This window comes from Herpailurus yagouaroundi, unplaced genomic scaffold (genome assembly GCF_014898765.1).
Source record: "Herpailurus yagouaroundi ecotype Mexico unplaced genomic scaffold, PumYag 140, whole genome shotgun sequence".
NCBI lineage: Eukaryota > Metazoa > Chordata > Mammalia > Carnivora > Felidae > Herpailurus > Herpailurus yagouaroundi.
The window spans coordinates 82,196,015-82,215,550 of NW_024412395.1; the positions used below are offsets into that span (position 1 = coordinate 82,196,015).

Consider the following 19,536-nt stretch of genomic DNA (forward strand, 5'->3'; position numbering starts at 1 on the left):
TTTTTTTTTTTTTTTTTTTTTTGTGCCAGGTCCTGCATTAGGTTCTCTACGTGCATTAGTTTTTTGATTTTTTTAATCTTTGCAGTCATTCTGTAAAGTAAACCACTCTTTTTCATTACATTTATGGATTAGGCTTAGAGAAGTTTTTACTTGGTGTTCCAACAACAAGGAAATGGTAAATCAGATATTTGACGTTGAATGACTTTAAAGTCCAGTCTCTTTCCATTAAGCAATCTTTCACCTAAGGTACTTCTCTATTTCATATCCAAACACTTTACTTTTCCAGGTTTGTATGTTCTCCCTGGGCCATTTTATGCTAGTCATATAGAAACATGTCCAGTCCTGTGAATTGGTCATGCTGTTTCATACCTCTAAGCCTTTGCCCGTCACTTGGTTTTCAGCTTCCTTTGATTCTCATTCTTGTCTGTGTATTGAACTCCTTTTTCTTCTAGTGCCTGTTCAGAGGTAATTTCTACGTGGCCTTCCTTACCACTACCCCATCCTGTACCCCCACCACCGTCACACTGCACCATCACTACTGCAGCCTCTCGCATAAACATTGTTGGGTTAAGGTTATTATTTTGTTTTATATTCCCAATTACAATGTGATCTCTTTGAGGGTAGTGACTCTTATTCATCTTCTTAGTTGTATTGGTCTTAACTGTAATTTGGAGTTAATAAAGGTGTTCTCTTTTTATAAAAAGGTGTATACCATACTTAATACCCCTTCTGAAGGAAACTATAACTGTAGAATTAATCTTGGGCAATTGTTGGGCATGTATCTGGTTTATTTATATACGTTAAACGTTTGTTGAATGCTGACTAGTGCTAGGCGCTGTACCAGTGTTTGAGATAGAAGGAAAGACACCTTGGGTGGAGAGAATGATTTGAATGAGGCCAGTGTTTTTTTTTTGTATGAGTTGGGATTATGAAAAATTATAATGACTCAGACCTGTTAGAATGGTTTTGATACTCGTCTCCTAGCAAAGTGCTTACTGCTTACTAGAAAGTCAGTAAATATTTGTTTAGTTAATGAATGAAGAACTACTTACTTTGTCTGTTAATGAAGCAATGAAAAGTATAAATTTAGGATGTTGGGATGTGATGTTTTTTTTTCTTGTATTGATGAACATTAAACTTGTAACCTTTAAAATCCTGAAAAACAAATTATTCATGATAATCTGAAGATATTCTTTCTTTGAGAAGACATGTTAGCGATATGACCAGATCAGTTTGCCATTACATGTTAGAGTAGATCTGTATATAATAAATGCTTCCTGTTGCAAGTTTTGAAACATTCTTAAAACTCCCCCTAATACTTTGTATTTTTTGTGTTAATGTATTATCCCTTAAAAGAGGATCTTTAAGATAGCTTATAAAATATTTGTACATAGTGGTTTCCCTCCTTATATGTTTGTTTTATTGTATTATCCTTTCCTTTTAATGTAACTTGCCCTTACCCCTTATCCTCCACACCTTTTTTGTTTTTGCAGTATCTCTTGCTCCTCCTCCTCCCTCCATCCTACAGGTAACTCCTCAGTTACCTTTAATGGGATTTGTGGCCCGAGTCCAAGAAAATAGTAAGTTTATGTCTTCTTTATGCTGTAGATCAGATTATAGGCATAAAATGTCATTTATATATGATTGGCTGAATAGTCATTCATATCGCTAATACTTCAAATATTTGAATATTATTGAACAAGTCACTGTGTGAGCAGCTAGTGTGAATGATAAAATAAGATGAAGTTCTCTACTTTCAGGTAACTTAAATCTGGTAGTGAAGATAACACAAAAGTAAAATAAAGCACATATAAGAACAAAAACCATTTCTAACCAAGGAGATGCTCTTTAGTCATCAGATATCGCATCTTTTTCTCTGAGTTGCTCAAGCAAGTAGTAGCCTAGTTTTCTGTCACTGGAGTTGTAGGGTGTTATGGCCGGCTTGAGAATCTTCCCCAGTCTTGGGATTCTAGGTGTAAAAATGGCCATGCCATGGTAGGTCTCGGGGAAGCAAAATTATCAGTCTGTCTCCCAGGAGACCTCATAGATTGGCAGTGAATTTACACTAGCCTGTGGTCTCGTGTTGAGCAATGCAGGATCAAATAACTAATATTATTGACACATTCAGTCTTCTCCTAGGGAAGCATTAAGGAAGCTCAGGAGACTGATGTCTACAAAGCAGGAGGCCTATATCAATATTCAGTGAGGAATTGCTGGTAAAGAGACCAATGAACATAGTCTGTATGATAGGTGAATTCTCTTTTTGTCAGCAGTCTACACAAGGAGCCCACATCACAATTGTAAGGTTGTATGATGGGCATGGAATCTGAATGAGAGGCATTACATTAATGAAAGTTTTAATGCCATCAGTATGAAGGAGCCCAGTGTATGCATGTCATAACAGGGATGGTCTCACCAGTGGGGTAGAAATACTGGCACTCTGTTGCTTAGGACTCCTACTTCTTTGGAAATGGGCATTGCCAATTCTAGAATGTAAGCTCTTACGAGAGCAGGAATTTTTGGTTGTTCTGTTGGCTGGCAGTTTCCCCAGCACTTAGAGAAGCATCTGACACAGTCCTGGTATTTTTTGTTTTTGTTTTTGTTTTTGTTTTTTTTGTGCTTCTATAGCTAACTAAATGCCCTCTTTTTATGAACACATTTCTTTGTTGTATTTTAACTGGCTATAATCCAGTCTTACTTGCCTGAGGGCTCAGTATCTCTTTCAGGTGCCTTGGCACCTCTGTTTGCTAGCTTCTGAAAATAGTCTGTTTAACTTCTGTTTATTGGAAGGTAAACCATGAGCAGCTCCAATGTTTATCATAGTGTGATTGCTTTTTGGAATAGTCTTTTCTTTCTTTCAATAGTAATATACATTTCTCACCTAAAAATGTATAAAAATAAGAAAACTTTGTATATGAGGTGAGCTGTGGCTGATTTTACAGACATAGCAGGACTTCTACATTCAAATGAATGTTGTTTTTTTCAAAACATTCACCTTGGAAAGATACATACCTGTCTTTGGAATTATCTTCATAGTTTTCAGGTATATTATTTTGAAAATACTCTGTGGTTAGCAGATACTTACTTAGTCTGTAATAAGATTGATGTTTGGAAACAGTCTGGAATTATTTGGAACCAGGTATCCTGGGCTAATTAGTGCAGCTATGATTCTATTATTCTTCTTAAAATCCTTCTATGGCACCCCATTACTCTTTGGATAGAATTCAAACTGTTGAAGGCCCTTCCTGCTTAATCCTCTTCAGCTTCCTCATGCCTCATCCTGCTGAACTTTGGCTAGTTCTTTGAAGAGTTCCTACTTTATCTTTTTTTTTTTCTCCCCTTTACATCCGACATGAAATATCCACCCTCACTCCATCCTACTGCTCTGGCCATTAACTCTTACTTATCCTTCAGATTCAGGAAGCCTTTCCTGACCCATGTAAGAGTTTTGGTCTATTCCTCTGTTTTCCATAATGACTTAAAGCACTTACCACACTTGATTATATAAGTGATAATTTGGTTGTCTATGTCTCTATGACTTAAGCCTACTGCTCTATCCTAGTGCTGAGCATAGTAACTAGCCATAGTAAGCTCTCAGTTCATCTTTGTTGAATGAGTAATAATGAACCATGACTTCAAAGTTATCAAATTGATCTCTTCCCATAGTGTTTCTTTTAAGATCATAGGCATTGAAGTTAAAATTCTTGCTTTCCACTTATTTAGTATAGTAGTACTTAACTTGGAAAGCCAGTTTCCACATCCATAAAATGAGGCTTAAAAACACCACCTCCCAAGGTAAAGATTAAATGAAATAAAGTGCTAGCTGAGTAATTAGAACATTTTAAGTAAAAAATGGTAGCTTATGTTACTCTCATTAACTCTGAGGCATTATAAGAAAAGGTAAAAAATGAGCAATGGCAGAATCTTTGAGTAATTTTGTAGTGTAATTTCTCAAGGTGATTGTTTTGAAAGACAGTATTCCTTTGGATCTTTGTTTTGTGTAATCGTTTAAAGTCAGTTTCTTTACCTTGTAAATGCAAATAGGTTATGTTGTTTATATTGTTGATTCTTACCCCAACCATATGCAATTTCTCATAAAATATATGCTAAATCACATTTCTATATTTTTTGTTTATTTAAAAAACCCATTAGTACTAAAAGAATTTTTTTTTTTTTTGTTTCTAGAGAGAGAGAGTGTGAGTGAGGGAGAGGGTCAGAGGGACACACAGAGAGAATCTTAAGCATGTTCCATGCTCAGCTTGGAGCTTGATGCAGGGCTCGATCTCACAACCCTGGGATCATGACCTGAGCTGAAATCAAGAGTTGGACGTTCAACCAACTGAGCCACCCTGGCGCCCCCCTAAAGAATTACTTTTTTCTTTTTTTTAAACTCTAAGGATTTTTAAAGTTTATTCCTGAGAGAGAGTGTGCAAGTGCAGGAGGGGCAGAGAGAAAGGAGAGAGAATCCCAAGCAGGCTCTGCACCATCAGTGTGGAGCCCAACATGGGGCTTAAATTCATGAACTGTGAGATGACTTGAGTCATAATCAAGAGTAGAACCCTTAACTGACTGAGCTGCTCAGGCACCCCCAAGAATTACTTTTAATGAGGAAAGTTTTGAAGTGCATAAAGTAGATAGGTTGGGAGGTAGAGTGGCAGCAGGTGAAAGAATATTGGAATAGGACAGAATATGATAATGATATTATCATTATCCTGTGGCTAATGATGTGGCTTATCCTCACCAGACATCAGCAGTCTTCTCAAATCCATTTGATTGAATCAGTAGGCTTATATGAAAGATAGAAAATAAACAAGATTGCTTAGAGGATTTCACAGAAACAGTACTAATACCTCATAATAAAAATTAATACATAAAATTGCGTAGCTGATAAATGCAGCTTTACTCAGTTTTTGCTGAGCTGTGCTTATTTATGTACCAAGTATTTTGAAAGCTTTGAGTTCCCAGAGTTTGGAGATAATCTTTTAGATGTTATTATATGCCGATACCTGAGCAGTGAAAGCAGATCTCTACAAGGAGAGACTTTTAAATCACTCTTGGGTATTTAGCTTAAAGAAATTCTGGATCCTATATTAGTCTGAATTGTTAAAATTCTTTCTATATATAAAAAATAGCAAACACAAGCATCTTCATGGATGAAGTTATCCAGTCTTGTGATTTCCATCCCACTAAATTTGGTAAAATGCTATTAAAAAATTGAGAGGAATGTAGATTACAATATTTGATTATTCACTGGTGCATTCTAATTTATTATAAATTAAATATGGTTATAAATGTCCAAATTAGTAATATTTCTGATAACCACCACTCATTGGATATAATGTAAAGCCAAACTATATTGTATTTCTTTCTTTTTTTGAAAAAGAGGTTGATGTATTAGTATAAATAGGTTCCAGGAGGCTCTAATAATAATTGTTTTAGCTAAACTTTAACACCCATCAGCCCTGACCCAGAGAGAGGAGAAAGTCGTGCTTGGAGATTTGAAACATAGTTGGTGGAGAGCCTTCCCTTACTCATTTTTTGAAAGAGCATTATTTTCAAGTCTAGATTTATATACCATGTACGTAGAAGTTTGGATAGGAAATATTGAACTTCACATAACATGTAGTTTTGTTATCAGCCTGATACATTCTTAGTTTCAGATACACCACCTCCACCACCACCTGTGGAAGAACCAGTCTTTGATGAATCCCCCCCTCCACCTCCTCCTCCAGAAGATTATGAAGAAGAAGAAGCAGCTGTGGTCGAGTATAGTGATCCTTATGCTGAAGAAGACCCACCGTGGGCTCCAAGGTCTTACTTGGAAAAGGGTAAGTTTCAGAGGGATATCTAGAGGGATGGGAAGAAACCTCTACATAGAAATGGAATTTACTGGTACTGAAGAGAATCTTACTTTCTACCGATAGGTAAAGTTTTGCTTGTAATAATCTGTGCAACGTTCTTATTAATTTAGTTTACAAGGCTCATGATTTTTGAAAGCCACACTAGTAAAATTCTGTGACTATCTGATTTTATATTGTTTATTTATTGTTCTTACTGAACATGCTTTTTTATGAGTGGTTTCTTCAGTAAGACAAAAATTTTAAAAATAGGGCTTTAGTGGAATGCCTCAGGAAGAGGATAGTTTTTCTAAATTATTCGTTATTCCTACCCCCATGCTTTGAAGCACTCTTTCGTGGTATCTTCTATCAGATATTTTAGTTTAAGCATCTCCATATGAAACTTTCTTCCAAACAATAATGATTTCTTAGTTTCTTTGCAAAGTAGTATTTGGCATTTCTTTTAGTAAAAAGTTCCTCTAAACATATTAGGTAATAGTGACATGACACTTCTGGGACACAGACTTCCAAATCTCACCAAGATTTATTAGCTCAGAAAAAATGTGTGCTATCTTGAAATTTTCTGTTAAGGAAATCAAAGCTACTGACTCACTGGTTTTAAAAACTGACCACATTAGAATCACCTGGGGAGCTGACATTAACAAATAATGGACTTCCAATTTGGCCAAGATAAAGCAACAGTAATCAGATTTACCTACTCTCCTAAAACAAGAATGAATCCAGAAAAAAAAAAAAAAAGACAAAAAATAATGATTTTCAGACATTGGATAATAGGCAGTGGTAGACTATGAGAAGGAACTCAAACAAGGTAAACCTTTGATTGTCCTAGCTTGCTTTACTTGGGGAAGTTTCTGGGTCATAGTGCAAGGAGGTGGAACCCATACAGAACCTGGAGATCTCACTGCATAGACAAGATAGAGATCAGAGTCTTAGGAGGCCACAGAGAAAAAGTAGTTACACAAAGACAGAGGACAGAGCCCTGGAGATCTGCAGAAGGGTCCCCTTAAGATTTTGGGATTGAATATTGATCTGTGCATGTATGTGAAGAAACTACCCGAGATTGGAGAAAGAACAACCAAAAAGAAGTATGCAAAAAAATCATTCAAAATAACAAGCTTGGGAACAGTTCATGCTCCTGAACCAGCCAGAATAGACCATGTAATACACAAGGCATAGAGAAGAGGCCTCAAAACTCTGTCCTCTCGGTGATGGGTCCAAATTAGCCCTAGACTAAAGGTTGCTGTGGATTGCCCCAATAAATGCTTGAATGCAGACCTTGAAAGCAATCCAACTGACTTCAGGTAACTTAATTGATCTCCAGAACAAAATCCAACATTGTTCAAAAAAGCAAAAACATCCAGTGCACCAAAAAGTCAGATTCACAGTGTCAGCATCCAATCAAAAATTACAAAATATATATAAAAAAAAAAAGGGGGGGGGCGGGAAAATGTAAGTCGTAACTAAAGAGTCAGTCAGTAGAAACAAACCTAAAATGACTGAGCTGGAGGAATTAACAAAGGATGTTATATAGCTATTACAAAAAATATTACAAATGCCACATATGTCCAAGAAAGTAAAAGAAAACAGAAACATGAGATAGAAGTAGAATATCTTTACAAAAAGAGAGAAACCCATATAGAATTTCTTAGAGATGAAAAATCACAGTATCTGAGGTACTTCAGAAGAAAAAATCAGCAACTTTGATGATATGACAATAGAAACTATCCAAAATGAGACATGGAGAAAAACCAAAAACAGAGCAACAGATATGTGGGACAGTATGAAATAATCTTCATTTGCAGATATGATCTTATGTGTAGAAAATCCCCAAGGCAATCTACAAAAAAAGCTGGTATAACTAAAAGGCAAGCTTATTAGCAAGATTATAGGCTACAAAGTCAATGTGAAAAGTTAATTGGATTTTTATATACTAGCAACACATACTTGGAGATTGAGATTTACAAAACTGTACCTTTTGTAGTAACATCAAAAATATGAAATACTTAAGGATAACTTTAATAAAATATATGTAAGACCTATATAATGAAAACTATAAAACATGAAAAGAAATTAATAAGGGCCTTAAATAAATTGAGAGATACATTATGTTCTTTAATCATTATTGTTTAAAGACTGGCTTTCCCCAAATTGAGCTGCAAATTTAATGCAATTCCAATAAAAATTCCACCAGCCATTCTTATGGAAATTGACAAGGGGATTCTGATAGTTACATAGAAATGCAAGAGATCTAGTAGAATCAAAACTGTTGTTTTTTTTTTAAGACTAATGTTGGAAGATTTAAACTAAGGCTATAGTATTCAGGACAGTGTGGTGCTGATGTTAAGTTTAGAAATATAAATCAATAGAATATAGATCCACATATATTGTTTGACAAAGGTGCCAAGGTAATTCAGTGGAAAAGGATAGTGTTTTCAACAAATATGCTCTAACAGTTGAATATCCATCACCTGTGGAGCTTACAATAACAAATAGCAGACTTCCACTGCTGGCCAAGGTAGAGCAACAGTAATCAGATTTGCCCTACCTAAAAGGAATAAATCCAGGAAAAATTTTATGTATGGTAAAGTAAAGGTACAAAGCTAATGTTCATGTACTTTCTACCCTTACTTTACACAAAAATTCACTTGAAATGTATTATAGACCTAATGTAAAACCTAAACTATACAACTTCTGGAGAAAAATACAGGAGAAAAATCTTTGTGTCCTGGGATTAGGAAAAAAAAATGTATAGAGTGTATAAAAACATGGAGCTTAAAAGAAAAAATTGACAGACTGAATTTCATTAAACTTTTCTTCTTCAAAGACACTAAAGAAAATGACAAGGCAAGCGTAGATTAGGAAGAATTTTCGCTAAATTACTCAGTAAGGAGGCAGACAACTTGAGAAAAAAAAATTTGAACACACTTCACCAGTTAGGTCCATGAATTGCAAATAAGCACATGAGAAGATGCTTAACATTATTAGTCACTAGGGAAATGCAAATTAAAGCTACAGTGAACCAAACTAAATACCGCTACACACCCTCTACAATGGCTGCAGTTAGAAACACTGGCAATACCAAGTGTTGGAGAAAGTGTGGTGAAACTGTAGCTCTTAAGCACTTAAGCACTCTTAAGAGTGCAGCATGTTTCAGCTACTTTGAGAAACAGTTGGCAGTTTATGAAGTTAGACATACACCTGCAAGCTGGTCTGTCAGTTCCTTCCTATTTACTTAAGAGGAGTGAAGATCTATGTTCACACAAAGACTTGAACTCAGATGTTCATAACTGCTTTATTCGTAATAGCTAAAACCTAGAAACAACCCTTGTATCTTTCAACTAGTGAATGGATAAACTACTTATGAGATATCCATCCATTCAGTGGAATACTGTTCAGCAATGAAAAGAAACAGACTTACTGATACAAGCAACAACATGGATGGATTTCACACAATTATACTAATGAGAGAATCTAGACACTAAAGACTCATACTTCATGATTCCATTTAAATGAAATCTGGATCAGTAGTTTCCATGGTGAGGAAAATTACATAGGAGCAAAAGGAAATCTTGGGGTGATGGGCATGTTCTATATGATTGTGGTGGTGGTTATATATTTGTCATATATACAAGTGCATATATTTGGCAAAACTTATTTGTTGTATTTTGTGTCTGAATTAAACCTTAATAAAGCTGTTTTTAAGAAAAACAAATGAGCCCAAGGCACTACACTAGGGTGTGGCTTTGGGCATTGACATTTTACAAACTCCCTACATAATTTTAACACTGTCCTAGTTAAGGGATGACAGTTTTCAGCTCTGAAGAACCAGCTCAGTTATTCCTTGAGAACGGCCAATGAAAGATTTTGCTTTCTAAAAATGTACTCCTCGGTGAACGTGTAAAACTCTGGAGAAATTTTAAGAGAGGAAAATTAGTTGTTTTCAGTCCAAGTAACCCTTTAAAGTTTAAAAGAATATGCCTGAATTGTTCCCAAAGATATTTTTCAAAGTTTGATTTAGCTGATAATTTCAGATCTTTTTAAAACATGAAAATCAGTTAAGCTCTTTCTTACTCTTTCTGGCAAAACAAAAATAACCAACCATGCTTAGCTTGTGGTTGCTTTTTTTGTTTGAGTGTGCATCAATGTTAAGGCCACTGTCTAATGACTCATTTTGTTGTCTTAGACCTTAGGGCCTGGTTCTCAACCCTGCCAGCATTTTAGAGTCATCTAGGCAGCATTTAATATGTCTGCACCTCCAGACCTATGAAATCAGAATCCATGGGCACAGAACCCAGGCATCAGAATTTTTTAGAGTTCTTCCAGGGTCGAGAACCACTGTCATAGGAGGTGGTTTATCTTAACCCTTGATTACTGCCCTTATCTGCCAAATGGAGATAATGTGTGTATGTAAGTATCTTGATTTAACTTGGGTAAAGAACAGATGTTTTCTTTATTTTTTTTTAAGGTTTATTTGTTTTGAGAGAGAGAGCATGTGCATGTGTGCAAGCAGGGGATGGGCAGAGAGAGGGAGAGAGAATCCCAGGCAGGCTTCCCCCCTCTCAGCACAGAGCTCAAAACGGGGCTCAATCCCACGACCCTCAGGAAATCATGACCTGAGCTGAAATCAAGAGTCAAACTTTGACTGAGGCACCCAGATGCCCTAAGAACAGATATTTTCATGTATTTATTATGTGCCTGACATAAAGCAAGACTTATTACATTAGTAAGGCAGTTAATCTCCCCATTTTGCAAACTAGGAAATTGAGGTTCAAAAATTATTTATATAACAGAAAATGTTAGTGTTTCAGAAAAGACAGTAGGGGCGCCTGGGTGGCGCAGTCGGTTAAGCGTCCGACTTCAGCCAGGTCACGATCTCGCGGTCCGTGAGTTCGAGCCCCGCGTCAGGCTCTGGGCTGATGGCTCAGAGCCTGGAGCTGTTTCCCATTCTGTGTCTCCCTCTCTCTCTGCCCCTCCCCCGTTCATGCTCTGTCTCTCTCTGTCCCAAAAATAAATAAACGTTGAAAAAAAAAATTAAAAAAAAATTTTTTTTAAATAAAAAAAAAAAAGAAAAGACAGTATATCATAATAGCTATAAATGATAATAAAAGAAGCTAACATTTATATAGATAATGGTTACTTATAAACAAAGTCCTAGGCTACATATTGTATGTGCATTGTTTCATTTAATATGACAATATTACGTTGTTTTGAGGTGTTAGCACTATTGTAATTCCCATTATACATTTGAGTAAAAAGAAGCTTAGGAAAGTTAAGTATGTTCTGTAAATTTGTAAGTGCTAGAGCTGGGATTTGAACTAGGTGGTATAAACCTAGAGCCCTCATTCATTCATTCATTCATTGATTTTAGAGAGAGAGAGTGGGGGAGAAGGGCAGAAGGAAAATCTTAAGCAGGCTCCATGCTGAGCATGACCTCAGCCAAAATCAAAGAGTCAGAAATCAGGAGTGCCTAGGTAGCTTAGTTGGTTGAGCATCTGGCTCTTGATTTTGGCATAGGTCATGATCTTACAGTTTTGTGAGTTCAAGCCCCACGTCGGGCTCTGCACTGGCAGTGTGGAACCTGCTTTGGATTCTCCCTCTCTCTCTGCCCCTCCCCTGCTCACTTTCTAAATAAATGAACTTAAAAAAAAAATAAAAGAGTTTGACACCCAACCGACTGAGCCACCAGGTGCTCCGAGAGCCTACATTCTTAACCACTGTCCTTAGCTTGATCTCAAACCTGGGATTGAGTTTTAGCTATACTATTTAATAGTGTTAAATTCTTCCTGGCAAACTTCAACCTGTTTGTCAATGTCCTATTTTCTATTCTTTCCTTCTAACAAGCCATCTGTTCTTGTGTTCTTGTAACTTCTTGTTAGAAGTATAAACAGTGTATGGTAATTTATCAGATAATATTTCTGTCCTCACAAGACTATGACAGTCCCTTGTCTTGTTCATCTTTGTATCTCTAGAAATTAGCACGGATGCTCCATTAACAATTGTCAAAAAGTGAATAGTGCCATTAATTCTATCTGGGGATTCCAGAAGGCTGCTCAGAGAACATGGCTTTGTGGTGTGTCTCAGGCAAAGAAGAAAGATAGAAAGGGCCATTCAGGCAGAGGGAATCCTCTTGAGTGAAAGGGCAAGGTGGTCTGGGATATGGTGAGTAGTGTCACATGCAGCATGGGTCGGTGGCACGGAGAGGGTGGGGTAGGAGTGTAGGAAGAGAAGTACGTTGTAATTAGCGGTGGGAAGCCTTGAAATACCACCAGCCTGAGGTGTTTGCATTTTTTTTCTTTTAAAAAAATGTAATGGTGGAGGGAAATTGTGTAAGATTTTTAAGCAGATTAATAACTTCCCATGAAAGTTATATTTTAACTTTTTTTGAAAAAAAGATAATCTGAGATAAGAAAACCAGGAATTTATACCTCCCTAAGCAACAGATTAGGGCGAGGCAGTGGTGCTGAAAATCTTGTTTACATAAATAAGTAGATGCAAATGGAAGTATTTTTATGTGACACTGTCACTCATTTTTTAAACTCCTTCAGAGTTTATGTACCAAAAATCAAATAATGTTGTCTTTAAAAATTATGTTTGTGATCATGTGTCAGCTGATAACTCCAGTATAGTATTTTTTAAATTTTGTTAAAAGCAAAGGAAGGGGAACAACTTGGAAGCAGGTTGGGTTAATCAGTGGAGTAATTCCTTTTTAATACCACACCAGATTCTTGAATTGTCCTTTTGGTACCCAGAGCTGTTTTGTACTTTAAGGTGGTCCACAACTGTACTTCTGTGAAGTAGGAGAAAGATAAATAGGAAATGAGAATTTTTATGACTGATGTCTGGTTGAAGGTATCATTTCTAGCAGATCAGATTTAGGAAGCAGTTTTTTTAAAATTCTAGTATAGTTGACATACAGTATTATATTAGCTTTAGGTGTAAGGAAGCAGTATGCTTTGAGAATCTAGAAAGTATCTCTATAAAATTATCTGTCACTCATACTGTTTAGAAAATCTTCAGGTACAGGGGCACCTGGGTGGCTCAGTCGGTTAAGCGTCCGACTTCAGCTCAGGTCACGATCTCGCGGTCCGTGAGTTCGAGCCCCGCGTCGGGCTCTGGGCTGATCGCTCAGAGCCTGGAGCCTGCTGCCAATTCTGTGTCTCCCTCTCTCGCTGCCCCTCCCCCATTCATGCTCTGTCTCTCTCTGTCCCAAAAATAAATAAACGTTAAAAAAAAAAAAATTTAGAAAATCTTCAGGTACAGCCAGCGATATGTGTGTTTGTGTGTGTGTGTGTGTGTGTTTAATGTTTATTTTTGAAGGAAAGAGGGACAGAGCACAAGCAAGGGAGGGGCAGAGAGAGAGAGGAAGACACAGAATCCAAAATGGGCTCCAGGCTCTGAACTGTCAGCGCAGAGCCTGACACGGGGCTCAAACTCACAAACCACGAGATCATGACCTGAGCTGAAGTTGGTTGCTTCACTGACTGAACCACCCAGGCACCCCAGTGATATGTGTATTTTTAAAGACTGCTGCCCTAAGTAGGGCAGTGACTGTCATGATGGAGAAAAGTATTTGGATTTGAGAGACATAGGAGGTAGAATTAACAGGACTTGGGGGATATTCTCCTGCTAATTACTTGCAGTGGGTTTGCATTTCCAGAAGCATCAAGAATGTTATCAACTCAAAAAAACCACAAAAAACTAACAAAACCTAGGTTGACGAAGTACTAAGTACTCTACATATCTTACATTCTCTTACATTTAGTTAAACTTCTGTTGCATTTGTGTTTAGGTGTTTGGTTATATTTTGAGAAATCCACACTATAAACTCTTCCTAGACTGGGGCGCCTGGGTGACTCAGGCATGAGTCCGAGCAGTCCCTCTCTTTCTGCCCTTCCTTCTCTTTCTGCCCCTCCCTCTCTTTCTGCCCCTCCCCCTCTTTCTGCCCCTCCCCGCTTGCCATTCTCTCTCTCTCAAAAAAATAAACTTAAAAAAAAAAAAATTAGGTTCCTCTTAGAGTCCTTCAAAGTATTTTCTGGCATCTGTAATAGATTACTATAATGGCAAATATTCAGAGATTAAGAAAGCCATTTAAATTTTACTAAAGCAGCCCAGAAACAAAAATTAACTAGGGTAAGTTGCATTACATCCTAAGTCCCTGTTGTAGTTTTGTTTTTGTATGTGAAGATTAAGGTTGTATGAAAAACTAATAGTCAGTATATACTTATCAGAATGATGGCCAGATGGAGACTGGAGTTCTGAGTGGTATAATGAAGATGCAGAGGATCTTTTTATAAAAAAGATAAATCTTTACATGGAGTTGAGCAAGTTACAGGGTATCCCAATTTAACTCTAACTTACTGAATTTCCTACAAGTTATATGTGTGAACAATGGGAATCTACTATATATATTCTTTCAAAACACATGCTGCCTTATGCCAATATAAGTTCTAGGGAGTTTGAGAAAGGAGAAGTAAATCTGCTATTCCCTTATTCTCTCTCAATTTCTCACTTGCCTTTTATGGTGCATGTCACTGCACTAGTATAATTCTCATGTTTAAAGATTTACACAATATGGTGCTTCAATACAAGCTCAACTGAAGTAGCAGCCATCTTTCCCGATTCTGGGATTGTGCATCTTTCTTCAATGAGGTATTTGTCCATAGGCTCTTGAAGGTAAGTTTGACTAAATGTGATTTTTTTCTTTTCTTTCTTTCGTTTTCTTTTTCTTTTCTTTTTTTTTTTTTTGCCATTTATGCTGTTTTGAACCTAACCTCTCCAAGATGGGATTCCACTGTATATAAACTGGGTATTAGGAAACAAATTTTTTAGTCTGTGTTTAGAAAGTTACTGTTTGAAGTGCTGCAGAAGTTGGGAAAGGATGGATATTATTCATTTATTTGTCTCTCTAGGAATATTATTCTTTTCACATCCTATTTTTTTTTCCCTCTAGTTGTGGCAATTTATGATTATACAAAAGACAAGGAAGATGAGCTGTCCTTTCAGGAAGGAGCCATTATTTATGTCATCAAGAAGAATGATGATGGTTGGTATGAGGGAGTTATGAATGGAGTGACTGGGCTCTTTCCCGGGAATTATGTTGAGTCTATCATGCATTATTCTGAGTAAAGCTCAGCAGGGCTATGCTTCCCTGAATAGTCAGGTCTTCCCAGATTATCAAAAGACCCTGGGGCTTCCCCTCCAGTGAAATGAAGGAAAGATACAAATGACACAAACTACTTATGTTTTTTTGGTTTATTCCCCAGTATTAAAAAAGCAAGCTGAATCTGAACAAATGGGTCTTTCTGCCATTATTTGTACTATGCTGACCTGTTTGGAGTAAAATAAAGTGACCATTTCTAAATATATCAGAGGTATAATAGCATAACTCTGTAAAACAAATCAGGTTAAGACTGATTCAGAAAAAATCTGGGATTTTTCTCAGGAATACTGTACACCCTTGGGATTTCTCCTCCTGCAGAATCTGTGGCATTGGATGCTCTTCAGTGCCTGTGCTAAAGGGTCAGCCTTGTGGTCTCGCGCCGTACCCGCACCCCACACTTTCTTCCACTTGTATGAGGAGAAGTGAACTAGTATTTAAATACCATACTTAACCATTTTTATAATTGTTTCGATGACTTATTTCCTCTTAACACTGTAAATTCTGCATTCTCTCAGCACTTTGAGTGCACCAGATGAGTTAACGCTGCTGACTTGCATCCCTTCATGTTTTTCAGTTTGTAGATTGAGGATGATGAAATGAGTCCCCAAACATTCTGAGGGTGGTTAACAATTGCTGGCTTGATTTTAATGTGCTGCTGCTGCATGAGACTGTATTGCCACTAATGGCTTGTGTACCCAGATGTGTGAAGTGTGGTAGCCCGGATCGTATACTGAAGTAGGCGCGTGAAGCTAGATGTGAGGTCCTGAGGTTCTGAAGAGATTGAACTGTAGAAACGTTCTGCTCAATAGGCATCCTAAACCCTTGCCTTAGGCATTCTTTCCAGGAGTAGAATCTTGGAGGTCAGACCAGTTATTTCTTTACTTCTTTCACTATTTAGAAAAAATTCTTTTTTGGAAAATAGCAGCTACTTTCAAGTCTCTTAACAGTCACTGGGAACAAAAGTCTTGCTACCGTCCTCTCTGTTGTTAATGGCCAGTGTTAGCTGCTGCTGAGTAGTTTACTCAATTCTAGGAAAGGGAAATACTCTCCCAGTTTTGTGTGACTGGCTTTAGTAGCTTCTGTTGGTGAGAATTTGAACCTTGTACCTCAGACTAAGAATCGTGGGATAAGAGGTGTAAGGCCAAATACTTAATCTAATTACATTGCTAAAAATTAATGCAATTTTGAGAGAAACAATAACAAGTATTTCTGTCTGTACAAATTATAGCTTCAAATGCAGTGGACTTTGTAAGGCAGGTGGATTTACTCATCTTCTTTAATCAGTATAAAAAATCGTGGAAACGTCCAGGAGGGCTTGCTGCTCAGCAGGTGGAAGCTGCGGCGATGACCCAGCTCACAGACCCAACAGTGCTGTGGGTTTGTCCCAGTCCCAGGGACTTGGCCAGAAGAGCCTTTTGCTAGGTCATTTTCTGGTGCTGAGTGAAAGGGGAGAGGCAATAGCTGCATTTACTTCAAGTGAAGGCCTTTAACAGGATAGTAGAGGTCGAGAAATTTGAAAAATGAACAAGTGCGCACTAGTGTGTGAGGGAATTCGGTGTAAGCAAAAGTTAATATTCTGCTTACAAATCTGAGCACAGAACTTCATCCCCATTTAACTGAGACCCAGATATAGAGTTCCCTTATCAAGACTTTTCGTTTTAAAGTTGTAGGGGTTTTCCTCCCACACACTGCAGGTTAGCTGTTTGCTTTTAGATTTCTTCAACACTTTGAATTTAGTGTTCATTAACTTGCTTCTGCTCCATGCTTTTGTTAGGTCATCTTGACATTCTTTACTCCCTGTTTTCCTTCAAAGTAATGGCCCTGAAGTGTCGTCTGAGCCTTTGGGTTCATTATGGACCTGGATAGATTAAACTTTTCTTAGTGTTGGTGTATAACTAGGAAACCTGTTTTGAAATTAGATGTTCCAGTTTTTACTTAAATAGCTTTGTGCTGAGAAAGCTTAGTGGATTTTTAAGGCAAGGAGGTATTTTGAAATCCAGTATAGTTCTCACAGCTCACACCTACAGAAGCAGAGAAGATAATTGTGCAAAACAGTTGGTGGTAGTCCGCTTGCCTGTTGGACCCCTTCTGGATTGTGGGGTGCAGAAGACATTGATGAAGTCCTTCATACTGAAGACCTGCAGCAGAGGGGGATCCATGGGTCAGCTTTTTCTTTATTATTTAGAACTAATCTGTGTGATTGTTTTAAAAAAACCTGTTGGATTTTCGGCATATTTTAAATTTTTGTACAGTTTTGAATTCTCTATATTGTCTTGGAAGGATGCTATGTAATGATGATAGGCCAGGCCTACACTAATTGGAGACTTTTAATGTATGTAATATTTCATAGATTGCATGCTATTAATAGTCTGTGAAGGTAGTATTTCTTGATTTATCGTAAGTTTCCCCCATTTATCTTTTTATAAACTACAAGATGGTAGTAGGAGTTCCAAATGAATACAGAAATCTTATAGGATACATAATATTGTGGCAAAGATGATCCAAGTCTAAAATCTGACTAGTAAGCAACCATTCTGACAGGATAGAGGGAATCTAATGGGAGAGGGGATTTTTTTCCTCAAGTGCTTCTTTTTTTTTCCATTTAAAAAAAAAAAGTGACTTAAGCACCGCACCCCCCGCCCGTTGCTTTTGGTACTACTATTTAAAAGGCCATGGGGAAATTAATGAAAATACACTTTCTTGTTGACCTTATGACCAGGGCAATAAATTTAAAAACCAAAATCTAGCCCCGAGAGATTCAGCCTGTATTGGGAGTAAATAGGAGTCTTTTGAGATGTCTTGATCAATATTTTCCATTCTTTTGGCTAGTTGCCTTCTATCTCCCTCAGGGGCACCTGCTGTTCCCATCTTAGGGTTGGCAAGGGCCTGCTACTTTTGCTGTATTCCTAAAAGTCACTAGGTGGGACATTCTTATCCCTCCCTTTCTTTCCCCCTCCTGCTGCTGTTTATTACCCAGCTAGAGAGAAGGTTTTGTGCATCTTTACAGTGATGTCTGTGATGCAGGTGTGCTCCTTAGCTGTCTTATGTTGATTACTGATGATTACTTAAAAGATTTTTCTGCTGGAGAGGCATCAAAATGATGGTAGTTTGCTTTTATCCTTTTGTGTTCATTTTCTTTTAGCAGGTACCTTTCTGCATTAAGAACTGTTCCTTTATTTTTATTACCTTTTCTCCTTGGTGGAGAGAGCATGACATATTCTGAAGGCCACCTTGCCCTCTGAAAAGGGTTTGATGGAGGAATTGGCAGGTGACTGCCAAGTCTTCAAAAAGAAGGGATCTGAATCACTTCCCATGTGTTCACTTCTGAACGTCTTTGGCCAGGAACTCCTGACTGGTGTGAAGGTGATGATTTCCCTCACATGATTTACTTAGGATCATAGAATTTTAGAGCTAGAGGATAAAAAATTTTAGTTCATTTTCCATTTTAACTGAGGAGGTTAGACGTTTCGTTTCAGATAACAGCTAGTTAACAGTGGCAGAGTTCCTGACTCAACGCCTGGTACTTTCCACAACTGTCTTAATTGAATGTGCTATGTTTCTTTAAAAACTGAGTTCTACTTGATGTCTTCAGGAAGATACTTGAAAAGATATGCTGTTTCGATAAATACCATCAGTATTCAAATTGTTTAAAGGAGTGTACTAAGTGCAACCTTAATTAGTGAAAATAATCATTTTAACCCTCTACTACACTCAGTACTATGTAGCAAAAATAGGTTCTATTATTTCAACACTGGCAGGAGCACAGCAAAAAGCCTTATTGAGAGAGCCTTATAAGACAGTTCTTAAATGGAGGCATTGTGCTCATAACCTGAAGTTTACTTTATGCTGATCTTTGTTCCTATTTCTTAAGAATTTCATAATTCTTAAAATTGACAATAGGGCCTAGCTATGTATAAATGATCCTTGCTAAATATCTTGAGGTTTTTTTGTAAAAAACACAAAAAGCTTATTTTCACATTAAAATGGTAATGTCTTTTGCAACTTCAGAATTCTATGGAAAAGCAGTTTTTCATACTTTGTGTCCATGCATCTTTCTTCTTAAAATGGTTTACAAAAAAGAACGTAAACACTTGTGATCTGGCCAGTTGTATTTTTAAGCTCCTGCAGAGAGGGTTGGTGTTCTGAGTTGAGTAGAAATCATGCAGGAAAACTTGAGGGAGCAGTCTGTTGCCAGTAATGTTTTTTGTGTGTGCCATTAAGCCACCTCCAGATGAGTGGGGGAACATTGACTTCTTAATTTCAAAAATTGTATTTGAAATTGTTGCTGTGTACTAAGAACTTGACCTAAATAAAATTCTACAAAGTAAGTCCAAATGTCTTGTGAATGTATTTATGCAAGTAACCAAAGAGGTTAAGTACTAAGGTGAGTAAGCTGAAGTGTATCCTTCCGTGTTGCTCTAAACTGTTTTCTGATCACTTGCCCCCAAATACAATTCTATTAATATAAAAAGAGGAGTTGTTTTTTTTGCCTTGGTTTGGCAAACACACAGTGTACAT

The 19,536-nt window shown here is 37.2% G+C and overlaps 1 protein-coding gene and 1 long non-coding RNA gene across 51 annotated transcripts in view; both read left to right on the top strand.

The window, feature by feature from the left end:
- Nucleotides 1-19,353, top strand: part of ABI2 (abl interactor 2) — a 120,063-nt gene extending 100,710 nt beyond the window's left edge. For 18 of the 50 annotated variants that reach the window (XM_040475953.1, XM_040475916.1, XM_040475929.1 and 15 more), the window contains 3 exons: nt 1,494-1,580; nt 5,655-5,828; nt 14,809-19,353. In XM_040475953.1, the coding sequence (XP_040331887.1) occupies nt 1,494-1,580; nt 5,655-5,828; nt 14,809-14,984 (437 nt within the window). In that variant the 3' untranslated portion in view covers nt 14,985-19,353. The remainder of the gene's footprint in view (nt 1-1,493; nt 1,581-5,654; nt 5,829-14,808) is intronic. The other 32 variants (XM_040475950.1, XM_040475959.1, XM_040475944.1 and 29 more) reach the window with 8 other exon arrangements.
- LOC121030944 (uncharacterized) lies at nt 12,108-13,566 on the top strand. The gene is made up of 2 exons (XR_005790471.1): nt 12,108-12,875; nt 13,353-13,566. It is a non-coding gene; the product is annotated as an uncharacterized LOC121030944 (long non-coding RNA).
- Nucleotides 19,354-19,536: the final 183 nt, after the last annotated feature.